This window comes from Xyrauchen texanus, chromosome 37 (genome assembly GCF_025860055.1).
Source record: "Xyrauchen texanus isolate HMW12.3.18 chromosome 37, RBS_HiC_50CHRs, whole genome shotgun sequence".
In the NCBI taxonomy this organism is placed as follows: Eukaryota; Metazoa; Chordata; class Actinopteri; order Cypriniformes; family Catostomidae; genus Xyrauchen; species Xyrauchen texanus.
In genome coordinates, this window is record NC_068312.1 from 8,968,758 (window position 1) to 8,982,915 (window position 14,158).

At 46.9% G+C, this 14,158-nt stretch overlaps 1 protein-coding gene across 1 annotated transcript in view; it reads left to right on the forward strand.

Annotated features, from left to right (window-relative positions):
• Positions 1 to 234: 234 nt before the first annotated feature.
• prkg1l (protein kinase cGMP-dependent 1, like) overlaps positions 235 to 14,158 on the forward strand; it is a 54,618-nt gene continuing 40,694 nt past the window's right edge. Inside the window, exons 1-2 of the mRNA XM_052108955.1 lie at positions 235 to 390; positions 6,538 to 6,571. Of these exons, the coding sequence (XP_051964915.1) occupies positions 235 to 390; positions 6,538 to 6,571 (190 nt within the window). The remainder of the gene's footprint in view (positions 391 to 6,537; positions 6,572 to 14,158) is intronic.

Consider the following 14,158-nt stretch of genomic DNA (forward strand, 5'->3'; position numbering starts at 1 on the left):
TATATGTCGTCAGTGATTTTGTTGATTGTTTTGGAAAAGATCTTAATGCATTTGACTTATTGTGCACCCCAATATCACATAACAACTAAATTTAGAACAACTTATCTATCGCTATCGCTGACATGGAATCGTTTTCCTTAATTGATTTTTCATGCATCTCACTTCAATAAACGAGCACACTTTAAAATTGTGTAAAAGGCTATCAGTCCCTCTTTACATCTCTACATAGGGCTCATGGGTACGCTCCGAGATCTTCAGTTCGCGCTGCAGTTGAAGATAGAGGAGTTACGGCAGAGAGATGCTCTTATCGACGAGCTGGAGCTTGAACTGGACGCCAAAGACGATCTCATACGCCGCCTGCAGGGGGAGCTCGACCGTCTGCGGCTCACTGTCAACACCGTCTCGCCATCTCCTTCAGGTGCGATATGCTGCGGTGGCAAGCCGTGTTATGTTATCATTTAATGTCACATTCATGCATTTTGTAAGAATAACAGTTTAACCTGGTTAAAGATATCTAGAACCTGCGATTTGAAGCAAGAGTTCTCTTCATCATTTACTCCCCCTAATGCCATCCCTGATGTGTATGACTTTCTTCGGCAGAACACAAATTAAGATTTTTAGAAGAATATTTCCACTCTGTAGGTCCATACAATGCAAGTGAATGGTGATAAGAACTCATAAGGTCCAAAAAGGACTTAAAAGCAGCATAAAAGTAAAACCGTAAGGTTTAATATTGTACATTCAGCCACCGTTGGGACTGGACAAATGTGGAGATTTAGGATAAAAATGACTTAAATATTGATCTGTTTTTCAACCTCATCTATCATATAACTTCTGAAGACATGGATTAAACCACTGGAGTCGTATGGATTACTTCTATGCCTCCTTTATGTCCTTATTGGTCCTTCTGGGTTCTGGTCACAATTCACTTGCATTGTATGGACCTACAAAGCCGAAATATTTTTCTAAAAATCTTAATTTGCGTTCTGCAGAGGAAAGAAAGTCATACTCATCTGGGGTGGCATGAGGGTGAGTAAATGATGAGAGAATAAATAATTTTTTGGTGAACTATCCCTTTATGGCGCTCGGAATGTGTCGTTCCTTGACCAAGATGAAAAGCTTGTCGAAGTCTGTGTGACATACGCGTGGAGAATGTACGTCCGTCTCAATGTGTCAAAAATGGTTTGAATGAATTAAATGCATACTGACTATGAACGAAATTGGTCTACTATAGCATACTTATACTGTCTCACATAATAGGGATAGGCTACTGGGGCTAGTTGTCACACATTTTTAAATCCAGTGAATATTTATAAGGGCAGGATTTTACATTTATGCATTTGGCAAAGCGACTTACAGAAAGCCCTTATTACAGGGACAATCCTTGCTCAAGGACACAATGGTGGTGGCTGTGGGGATCGAACGGACAACCTTCTGCTTAACAGTTTAGTGCTTTAGCCCACTACACCACCACCACACCATTTTAATGATTACAAATGCTTAAAAAAATTTAAAGCTTAATTTATGTATAGGCTTATCATAGCTTAAGTCCTTGCTACAAAAAGCTACTCATATACAAATTCGAACCATAATTTTGGCGAACAGAATTTGTCAATCTTTTGTATAAAATACCTATTATATAGGTATTTATTTAATCATCCCAATGTAGTTTTATTGTGTTCAGTTATTTACACAAATGCAGCAAAAACCCAGAGTTGTGAAGGATTGATTGGTGATATTCCCATGCATTAAAGTGTTTATTTTATCATGATTTCTTGGTAAGTTCAATATATTTCAATTATTTTAAAGCTTTATTATCAACACGCCAATTAATGCAGAGTATGGATTACATTTACAATTATAATTATATAATCAGCTTAATATTACTGTTTTATATCTAAATAGATCCATTTTGGTTTGTTCTATATATGTCGAAATTACGAGGTATACTATAAAAAAATCACAAATTTCTTCTTTATTAAATATTGATATAGTTTTATATTAGGTTATCACACTTATGAAAGTGTTCAACAACAACAACAGCAACAGTTAAACTAAGGGTAGGCATATTTTATAATTTGGCATATTAATAATTCTCAGTCAAAACAATACAGTCAGACTGTTCAAAATATGAGAAGGAATAAACACTTGCGTCTATCCTCAAGGAACTATTTGGGTTCCGTGTGTCATTTTGCAGGTGCCCTATAGCAAGAACTTCTTTTTTTAATTAAAGACAACACAACATGACAATTTGCCAGATATTTTCACAGCTTTCCTATTAGAGGAAGAAAAAACTCAAATTAATGTAACATTTTAAACAACAAGGTTTGCCCTTGTTAAATGAAAACCTATGAAGAATTTAGCCAAAAATAAGATTAAAGAAAACAAATTACATCATAATCTTCTTTCTTTAAGTCACTTCAGCTATAAATGTTTTTTCCCCCTTTTTTTCAAATTTCAAAGACACATCAGGAATCATACAATTGAAAATATCAGGAATATTTTTCCTGAGGCGGAGCAAACATTTTACCCAAATGTACACCAAAGACATACCTATTGTTATGTATACCTTGTCTTGACTCACTGTCGCCCTCTGTTTGTCATTTTTGTCACTTTTCTACTCCTTAGTTTTTCGCTTTTGTCTCCCTTGTGCTTCCATAGTTTTCTTGTCAGCCTTCGTGTGCTCTGTTCATTGTTTTCACCTGCCCTCGTTAGTTGTCTTTGGTTTTAGTTTATCACCTTGTTATCTTGTTTGAGTTCTGTTTGTTCATTGGTTCCCGTCTTCCTATGTCCATGTATTTAAACCCTGTCTGTTTGTTCAGTCGCTGTCAATCGTTGAATGTTGCTAAGCCTGGTCTGTGTTCCCTGCCCGAGTTCTCTGTTTATGTCCCATCGTGGCTGTTTTCTTTGTTCCCAAGTTTTCCATGTTCCTGCCTTGTTTGTTTGTTTGTTTGTTGTTTTAATAATAAAGTTAAACTGCATTTGGATCCACATCTCCTCGTCTGCCTTCGCTGATCATTCATTACAGAACGATTGACCAACCTATGGATCCAGCGGTTTTGCGAGCTAGATGCCGCTTGCTCGATCTCAAGCAGGAGGACCGCCCTGTCGAGGACCACATTCAGGACTTTCTCCGTCTGGCGAGCATCTCAACCTTTCTGGACCCAGCCTTGGTGGTCTTCTTCAGGGACAGCTTGGGCCCGTCGCTGAGGGAGCGGCTGCCACAGGCGACGCGTGGCTGGACTCTCCGCGACTTCCTGGTGGCGACCCTACTGGTGGGCGACTCACCGCTCGCGGTGGGCGTTGCTGAGAAGGACCCTACCTCACCGTCCACAGTGGTGTCTCTTCAGCCACCCCCGGCGCCCCCTGTAACACCAACTCCACCTGTCAACGAGGACACCCTCATGTCAGTTGCCTTCCACGAGCCAGCGCGGCCCACTTCGTCTGCCCGGAGGAGGGAGAGAAGACGGGCTTCCACCTTCCGGCCCATGCCTGCCCCGGTCAGCGAGCCAGAGCCCACGCATGTCACTGTGAGTGAGCCAGTGCCCACGCATGTCACTGTGAGCGAGCCTGAGTCCTCGTCAGCCACGGTGAGAGAGCCTGAGCCCTCGACCGCCCCCGAGCCAGCGCCTGTAGCCTCAGACGTCAGTGAGCCAGTGCCGATAGCCTCAAACGTCAATGAGCCAGTGCCTGTAGCCTCCGATGTCCGTGAGCCAGCGCCTGTAGGCGTCGACCGTCCCTGAGCCAGCGCCTGTAGCCTCGACCGTCCCTGAGCCAGCGTCTGTAGCCATGATCGTCCAAGCGCCAATGCCTCCCGAGCTTTCCAGAGCTTCGCCTCCCGAGCTTTCCAGAGCTCCGCCTTCCGAGCCTCCCGAGCTTTCCAGAGCTCCGCCTTCCAAGCTTTCCAGAGCTCCAACTCCTGAGCTTTCCAGAGCTCCGCCTTCCGAGCCTCCCGAGCTTTCCAGAGCTCCGCCTTCTGAGCTTACCAGAGCTCCGCCTTCCGAGCCTCCCGAGCTTTCCAGAGCTCCGCCTTCCGAGCTATCCAGAGCTCCGCCTCCCGAGCTTTCCAGAGCTCCGCCTTCCGAGCCTCCCGAGCTTTCCAGAGCTCCGCCTTCCGAGCTTTCCAGAGCTCCGCCTACCGAGTCTTCCAGGGCTCCTCTCGAGCTTCCCAGAGCTCCCCCTCCCGAGTCTTCCAGGACTCCGCCTCTCAAGTCTCTCGAGCCTCCCAGGGCTCCTCCTCTCGAGCCTCCCAGGGCTCCTCCTCCCGAGCCTCCCAGAGCTCCTCCCGAGCTTCCCAGGGCTCCGCCTCTCGAGCCTTCCAGGACTCCTGAATTTCAATCAGGATTTAGGCCTCATCAGAGTACAGAGACTGCACTTATCAGAGTTACAAATGACTTGCTCTTATCATCTGATCGCAGCTGCATTTCTCTTCTAGTGCTTTTAGATCTTAGTGCTGCATTCGACACGACTTTATATTTCTTCAAAACCTGATGAGATTTCACAATTCTCAAAATTAGCAGAGTGTATCAATGAAATAAAAGATTGGATGGCCAGAAATTTCCTTCTACTCAATTCTGACAAAACAGAGGTTCTAATTATTGGACCAAAAAACTCTAAAAATAAGCCACTAAAATATAATTTGACTCTAGATGGATGTACTGTTACATCATCTTCAACAGCAAAGAACTTAGGTGTTATATTTGATACCAATCTGTCCTTTGAAAATCAAATTACAAATGTTTGTAGAACAGCATTCTTCCACCTAAGAAATATTGCTAAATTAAGGCATATGCTCTCGGTTGCTGATGCCGAAAAACTAATTCATGCGTTCATGACCTCAAGACTAGATTATTGTAATGCATTACTGGGAGGATGTCCAGCAAGATCAATAAATAAACTTCAATTGGTTCAAAATGCAGCAGCCAGAGTGCTGACGAGAACCAAGAAATATGATCATATTAGCCCCATTTTATCATCGTTACATTGGCTACCTGTTAAATTCCGTATTGATTTTAAAATTCTGTTAACTACGTACAAAGCTTTGAATGGTCTAGCTCCGCAGTACTTAAGTGATCTTCTAACACGCTATATTCCAACATGTTCATTAAGATCGCAAAATTCTGGCCTATTAATAGTTCCTAGAATATCAAAATCCACTAAAGGAGGAAGATCCTTTTCATATTTGGCTCCTAAACTATGGAATAGTCTCCCCAAACACTGTTCGAGATGCAGACACACTCTCTCAGTTTAAGTCTAGACTAAAGACTCATCTATTTAGCCAGGCATACACCTAATTTATCCCACAATTAGGCTGCTTTAGTTGGGTCTGCCGGAACCAGAAACCAGAAACATTGAGCATGATCACTAACTCTGCAATAAATTCAATGGCATCTACGCTTACATCTTTTTATTTGTTTCCCTGTCTCAACCTTGGGACTCCTATCCTGAGGTCACCAGAACCGGCTGGATCCAGCACCATTCCTGCTTCATGTTGGACTCCACTGCTACATGTCGCAGAATGATGATGACTAAATGCAGCCGGTGCCAGCCAAACATCACTTCAATCTATTATGACGGACTTCAGAGGATGAAATTATGCCAACTCCAACCTGCATCACCTCGGTCTATTTATGGACTACGATCCTGAAATGAAATGCTTAGACTAACAATTGCCAACAAAAGCCTTCATCAGCCAATTAACAAGGACAATTGCATCTATGTGAACTTCTGCAATTAATCAAGATGGACTTCAAAGACTTTGGTCATTAATCTTACAGTTCAAACACAATCTATGTTTAATCAATGACCCTTATCACTTAGTTTAATAATTTTAAACCATGATTTTACCTATACATAATTAATATTTCCATTACATTCATAATGTTAGCCAGAGGGAACTGGCCCCCACAGTGAGTCTGGTTTCTCCCAAGGTTATTTTTCTCCATTAATCTACATCTTATGGAGTTTTGTGTTCCTTGCCACAGTCGCCTACAGCTTGCTCACTGGGGTTATTAATACAATTATCATTTAATTATTTATAAACACTATTAAAATTCGTATTTTATCTAAATTACACAATGATGATTAATCGACTTTATAGACATTACAGTTCTTATCGTCTGTTAATGCTAATATTCTGTAAAGCTGCTTTGAAACGATGTGTGTTGTGAAAGGCGCTATACAAATAAAATTGACTTGACTTGACTTGACTCCGCCTCTCGAGCCTCTTACGGCTCCTCCTCCAGAGCCTTCTACGGCTCCACCTCCAGAGCCTCCTAGGGCTCCACCTCCAGAGCCTCCTAGGGCTCCACCTCCCGAGCCTCCTACGGCTCTGCTCCCAGAGACTCCTGAGCTTTCTAGGGCTCCGCCTCTCGAGCCTCCTACGGCTCCACCTCCCGAGCCTCCTACGGCTCTGCTCCCAGAGACTCCAGAGCTTTCTAGGGCTCCGCCTCTCGAGCCTCCTACGGCTCCTCCTCCAGAGCCTTCTACGGCTCCACCCCCAGAGCCTCCTATGGCTCCGCCTCCCGAGCCCTCTAGGGCTCCGCTCCTCAAGTCTCTCGAGCCTCCCAGGGCTCCGCCTCTCAAGTCTCTCGAGCCTCCCAGGGCTCCGCCCCTCAAGTCACTCGAGTCTTCTAGGACTCCGCCTCTCAGGCCTCTCGAGCCTTCCAGGGCTCTGCCTCTCAAGCCTCTTGGGCCTTCCAGGGCTCCACCTCTCAAGCCTCTCGAGCCTCCTACGGCTCCGCCTCCAGAGCCTCCAAGGCCTCCTGAACCTGCCCCATCCTGTGGCCTCCTCCCAGGCCTCCTGACCCTGTTCCCATCCTGTGGCCTCCTCCCAGGCCTCCTGACCCAGTCCCTGTCCTGTGGCCTCCTCCCAGGCCTCCTGACCCGGTCCCTGTCCTGTGGCCTCCTCCCAGGGCCCCTGACCCTGTTCCTGACCTGTGGCCTCCTCCCAGGCCTCCTGAACCTGCCCCTGTCTGGTGGCCTTCTCCCAGGGCCCCTGACCCAGTTCCTGACCTGTGGCCTCCTCCCAGGCCTCCTGACCCTGTTCCCATCCTGTGGCCTCCTCCCAGGCCTCCTGACCCAGTCCCTGTCCTGTGGCCTCCTCCCAGGCCTCCTGACCCGGTCCCTGTCCTGTGGCCTCTTCCCAGGCTGCCTGACCCAGTCCCTGTCCAGTGGCCTCCTCCCAGGTTCCCCAAACCTATCCTTGCCCTGTGGCCAGCTCCCAGACCACCTGAACCTATCCTTGCCCTGTGGCCAGCTCCCAGACCTCCTGAACCTATCCTTGCGCTGTGGCCAGCTCCCAGACCACCTGAACCTGTCCCTGCCCTGTGGCCAGCTCCCAGGCCTCCTGAATTGGTCCCTGCCCTGTGGCCAGCTCCCAGGCCTCCTGAACCGGTCCCTGTCCTGTGGCCACCTCCCAGGCCCCCTGACCCAGTCCCCTCTGTACCCCCCCCCCAGGACTTCCTGCCTGCCCTTTGTGCCCCCTTGGACTTCCTGCCTGCCCTTTGTGCCCCCCAGGACTTCCTGCCTGCCCTTTGTGCCCCCTTGGACTTCCTGCCTGCCCTCTGTGCCCCCTTGGACTTCCTGCCTGCCCTTTGTGCCCCCTTGGACTTCCTGCCTGTCCTCTGTGCCCCCTTGGACTGCCTTCTTGCTCCTCCCCTGGTTTTCCTGTCTGCTCCTGGTACCTTCTTTCATTTGTTTCTTATTATTATTTAGGATCGTCTGGAATCCGATCCTTTGAGGGGGGGCTCTGTTATGTATACCTTGTCTTGTCTCACTGTCGCCCTCTGTTTGTCATTTTTGTCACTTTTCTACTCCTTAGTTTTTCACATTTGTCTCCCTTGTGCTTCCATAGTTTTCTTGTCAGCCTTCGTGTGCTCTGTTCATTGTTTTCACCTGCCCTCGTTAGTTGTCTTTGGTTTTAGTTTATCACCTTGTTATCTTGTTTGAGTTCTGTTTGTTCATTGGTTCCTGTCTTCCTATGTCCATGTATTTAAACCCTGTCTGTTTGTTCAGTCGCTGTCAATCGTTGAATGTTGCTAAGCCTGGTCTGTGTTCCCTGCCCGAGTTCTCTGTTTATGTCCCATCGTGGCTGTTTTCTTTGTTCCCGAGTTCTCCATGTTCCTGCCTTGTTTGTTTGTTTGTTTGTTTGTTGTTTTAATAATAAAGTTAAACTGCATTTGGATCTGCATCCTCGTCTGCCTTTGCTGCTCATTCATTACACCTATTCAAAAAACCAAAACAAAATGGCACTGGGATGGGAGACAACCTCACAAGATGGATAGGAGAATGGACACTCTGATTATTTGAAACTTAATTATAGCAATGCTTTTGTGACACCCCTCACATTGATGTATTGTTGTTTGATTAAAAATGTTTAACCAATATTTTTGCTTTGATGAAGGTACACAACACCCTTATTTATATGTTTTAATATTATTATTCAAGTGTAAACATAATTGCACTTAATAACTGTTGTAGCAATTAGGGAGTCCAAGGTTGGTTGGCACCGTTTTAGCAATAAATGCATTGAGATAATATGCATTATTAATACAAATTGTAAAAAAATGTATATGTAAAAAATATATTTCTTATTTATGTAATCATTTTGGATGGTTTATACATATTTTTTTATAATTTTATTTGTTTATTTGTTTTCCTTCAGCTGTACTTGTCTTTATGATTGTATTCATACATTGTTTGATCTTATTGGACATTTCTATAGAAACGTCACAGCTTTTACTTTTCAGACAGTCCCTTACCACACCCTCCACAGTTTTAGCACATTTTAGCACAATGTGTGGAAGATTTTACAGGACAGGTGGCAACCCTACAAAGCGCTGCTGTCACAAAAATGCCCTCTTAACACTCTATCAAGACATTTAAAATGTCAAAAACCTGTAGAGAAGAAGGTAACTTGAATTTTTTTTCTGCCAAGCTTTTAAAGTCAGAATACAACACACACGTCAGACAGACGCATGTTCGACAGACGCATGACAATTGCTCGTAGACAAAATACAGGCGAACATTCTCCCAGATGTTATGACGTTATTACATTTTGACGTTATCCACACATTAGTTACTAACGTGACGCCGCCTTGACATGGAAGCACATCAACAGGTACATGTTATTGCCATGTTAAGGTCTCCAACGTGATGTGACTTTTGTGTTTGCATCTCCGTTTAAAATGAATGGAGACATGACACGCACGGATACACATGTGTTATCCTTGTTGTCTGATGTACATGTCAGTAGCGCCCTCTAATGACTGATTCAGAGTGCCATATTCCTTTATTACACTCTTGGCTGCAGTTTCCCCTTGAAATGTCCAGCAGGGGGCACCAAAAGTGAGTGAAATGGTGTCATAATCAGACGATATTTTTAAGGTGAATACTAAATGGAGGTTTTAATGAGTAAAACATAATTCCCTGACCTTCAACCTAAAGCTAGCCAATTGTGTTCTAAAATCAAATAAGACATAAAAAACCCAGACATCCTTACCCTTAACCAACACCTAAACCTAAGCTTGCACATTTGGCTGGGCTTGAACCACTGTCTTCTGAGATAATAGAACAATACTATTAGGTGAGCTACCATGCAAGCTAAGCTCAGAATAAATTTATAAATGTAGGTGAGTCTGTCATGCAAGCACAAAATGTGTTGTTTTTCAAATGATACATTATAGTAAAAGATTTCGATATCATTATATTAGCAGTGTGTGAGTAACAGAGCAAAAAACAAGTGTTTACAAAGTCATAATCAGCCATTGTAGTTGTGATTTGCTTGAAAGTGAACAAAACGCACAGTTGTTGTAGCGCCTCTAGTGTTCATTTCACCAGAAAACTGCAGTGAAACGTAGAAGTCAGTTTGCAAATATATAGATAAAGTAGCATTCATTGCATTTTTATAGTAAAAAACACTGTTATTGATATCTGACTATAGATTTCAACATAAGCCAATGAAACGGTATAACTAATTAAAATTATGCACGTTGCACTGGCATTCTAGCAAAAAATTACGCCCAAAAAATTGCATTATGGATATATTTTTCTAGGATTACTAGTCAAAATTGCATTTGTAGAAATCTTCCATATAAATTATTTGTAGTTAATATATAATAGATTGCATTATACGTATACTGTATATCTTAACTTGGTGTAAAGATCTCCTCCAAGGGATGACACTTGACGCAGTGGCTCAGAGGTGAGGTTCTTTATTAATAATCACAACGTGCACAGAGCACTTTTAAACAGCGAGCTTTTTCACACACAAACACAGTAACTCTTATGTCACTCTCTCTCCCCCATGGAGGCCCTCTGGCTGCCTTTTATGCCGCTCTCCCCGTGCTCACTGAAATTAGAGACAGGTGTTAGACATAATCTAGCTCAGGTGTAAGCGCCCTTACCGCTTTTCTCTCCCGGACGGGCGCTTGACCACGCCGCTGCTGCCACATACCCCCACCGCCCGACTCAGGCCGGGGCGCAATCCAGCCTGTCTACCACTGCCCCCCATTTCTGGAGAGGAAGTCGGCGACAGTCATCTGCACCCTCGGTCTGTGGACCACCTTGAATTTAAAGGGCTGGAGAGCTAGATACCAACAGGTGATCCGGGCGTTAGTATCTTTCATGCGATGGAGCCACTGCAGTGGGGCGTGATCCGAGCAGAGGGTGAAGGCCCGCCCCAGCAGGTAGTAACGGAGGGTGAGGACCGCCCACTTGATGGCCAAACACTCCTTTTCCACGGTGCTGTACTTAGTCTCCCTTAAGGAGAGCTTACGGCTAAGGTACAGCACCGGGCGCTCCTCCCCCTCCACCACCTGCGAGAGTACAGCCCCCAGCCCTCTGTCTGAAGCGTCCGTCTGCAAAATAAAAGGGAGAGAGAAGTCAGGTGCATGAAGAAGCGGCCCCCCACAAAGTGCGGCTTTAATCTGCATAAATGCCTGTTGGCACTGCTCCGACCATTGGACCGGATCTGGAGCCCCCTTTTTAGTGAGGTCAGTCAGCGGGCTGGTGACGTCCGAATAATTAGGCACAAACCTCCTATAATAGCCAGCCAGCCCCAGGAAATGCCTCACCCCCTTTTTGGTCTTGGGTCTAGGGCAAGTTGCAATCGCAGCGGTTTTGTCAATTTGGGGACGCACCTGGCCATGACCCAAGTGGAACCCCAGATACCGTACCTCCACAAGCCCAATCGCGCACTTCTTAGGGTTTGCCGTGAGCCCCGCCCACCGCAGCGATCTCAGGACGGCCCTCAGATGTTGCATGTGCCGCTGTCAATCATTGCTATAAATGATAATATCATCTAAATAGGCAGCGGTGTGAGGTCTGAGTATCCTATCCATGAGTCGTTGAAACGTGGCTGGTGCTCCAAACAAACCGAAAGGAAGCGTCACAAATTGGTGTAATCCAAACAGCGTAGTGAAGGCTGTTTTCTCACTGGACATTGGTGTCAAGGGGATCTGCCAATAACCCTTTGTTAAATCCAAGGTCGAATAAAATCGAGCAGTTCATCAACACGGGGCATTGGGTACGCGTCAAATTTAGACACCGCGTTGACTTTTCTGTAATCCACACAGAATCGAACAGACCCATCACTCTTGGGAACAAGAACAACCAGGCTGGACCAATCACTGTGGGATTCCTCTATTACGCCCATATCAAGCATCGCATCTAATTCCTCCCGTACTATTTTCTTTTTATGTTTGGGTAAGCGATAGGGGCGGCAACGCACCACCACGCCCGGCTCGGTCTCGATGTGGTGCTGTATGATGTTTGTACGACCCGGTAGAGGGGAAAACACATCCGCAAATTCCTTTTGTAAATCGGAAACCTCTGAGTTGACGCGGTGAGAGGTGGTCTCCACAAGTAACCGGAGTGTTAAGATTGCAGTTTTTGTTTACCTCCGGTCCAAGCTCCGCCCTCTCCAGAACTACTGTGGCCAACGTCACAGAGGCCGACTCCTCCCTCCACAATTTCAGGAGGTTGAGGTGATATATTTGACGTGCGCCCCCTCTATCGGGACGTTTAACTTCATAATCGAGATCCCCTACTCGTCGTGTGACCTCAAAGGGCCCTTGCCACTTGGCGAGTAATTTAGAGCTCGATGTTGGGAGTAATACGAGTACTTTATCTCCCGGTGCAAATTCCCTTAGCCGAGCACCCCTGTCATACAGCCGCCGTTGGCGTTCTGGAGCTTGGAGCAAATTCTCCTGTGTTAGTCGCCCCAGTGTGTGGAGTTTTGATCTAAGATCGAGAACGAACTGAATTTCATTTTTACTATTAGAACGTCCCTCCTCCCAAGCTTCGCGGATGACGTCAAGGACCCCGCGTGGGCGTCGCCTGTACAGCAGCTCAAATGGGGAGAACCCTGTGGAGGCTTGCGGGACCTCCCGTACTGCAAATAACAGGGGTCTAGCCACTTATCCCAATTTCTAGCATCATCGTGTACGAATTTATGAATCATGTTCTTGAGCGTTTTATTAAATCGTTCCACTAGGCCATCTGTCTGTGGATGGTAAACGCTAGTGCGAATCGATTTAATGCCCAAGAGCTCGTAAAGTTCGCGAAGTGTACGTGACATAAAAGTCGTGCCTTGATCGGTGAGGATTTCTTTCGGAATCCCCACCCGGGAGATTATCTTGAAGAGTGCCCCTGCAACACTACGTGTGGCGATTTTGCTCAGAGGCACTGCTTCCGGATATCGCGTTGCGTAATCCACTAGGACTAACACGAAGCGATGTCCGCGTGCTGACTGTTCTAATGGCCCGACGAGGTCCATCCCAATTCTTTCGAAGGGGACCTCGATCAATGGTAGAGGGCGCAATGGTGCTTTTGGGGTGGCTGGTGGGTTTTCCAGCTGACATTCATGGCATGCCGCACACCACCTGCGGACATCACCGCCAATGCCCGGCCAATAGAAACGGGCTATTAGACGGAGAAGTGTTTTCCGTTCCCCTAGGTGACCGGCCATAGGATTATAGTGAGAATCAATAATTGTGTCATTTCCTCTTTCGTTTTAGCGTCCTGCATCACTCTATATAACCGATCTTTAATCATGGCAAAATATGGGTATGAAATGGCGATGCCCGGCCGAAGCTGTTGACCATCAATTACTCTCACTTGGTCAAGAGCATGTTTAAGGGTTTCGTCCCGCGACTGCTCTAGAGGGAAGTCCCCCTCAGGGAATTCCCTGAGAGGAGGGGTGGCCACCTCGCCCCTTCCCTCGTCATTCAGAGCAGCCGAGGATGGCCCCGGCTCCGCCTCCCCTGCCAAAGCATCGCACACCGCACACCTCTTTATGCAGGACCCATCCGCACAAATACCCTCTAAAATATCTTCAAAATTCGGCCAATCAGTACCCAAGATTAGCGGATGAGTGAAGCGGGAACTAACCGCTGCCTCCACACTATGGTTTCTTCCCCTGAATTTAATCGCCAAAGTCACCATGGGATACTTGTGAACATCCCCATGCACACACCTCACCCTCACCAGTTTAGCTAAACCCAAAGCCCCGAGTTGAACCAAGCGTTGGTGGATGGTGGTCTGATTGCAGCCGGTATCCAGCAAAGCTTGGTAAATACCCCCTGATCCTTACCAGAATCCGTTATGGTCCAGCCCGATTGGAGACCCGCACCACCATCCCCACCTCCATCAGCGGACACTGATCCCGGAAGTGGTCCGGGTCTCCGCACCTCCAACAGGCCGGCCCAGACGTTACGGCCACACTTGTGCTGGTGGGCGCCCCCACCTGAGGAGGAGAACTGGCTGAATGATGGGGAAAGGGAGGGTACATTCTCCCAAGGCCGGGAAGCTGGTCTCTGGTACACTCCACGCCTGCGCGGGGCAGGCACGGGCCCTGGGGAGAGAACAGAGCAAAAGGACATAGGGGAGGGGGAGAAGGCAGGGGCAGACACAGGGGAAGGGGAAAGAGAGAGAGAGAAGGAGGGCTCGTCTGCCTTCGGGATCGCAACCAGATGGTCCTCCGCAAGGCGAACGGCTTCCTCCAGCGACGCCGGGCGGTGCCACTGGACCCACTCCACCGTTTTCCGGGGCAGCCGTTGGCCAAATTGCTCCAGTACCACCTGATCGATAACTCCCTCGACGTCGCGGTCCCCCGCGAGCAGCCACCTCCGACAGGCGTCCCGGAGCCGTTGGGCAA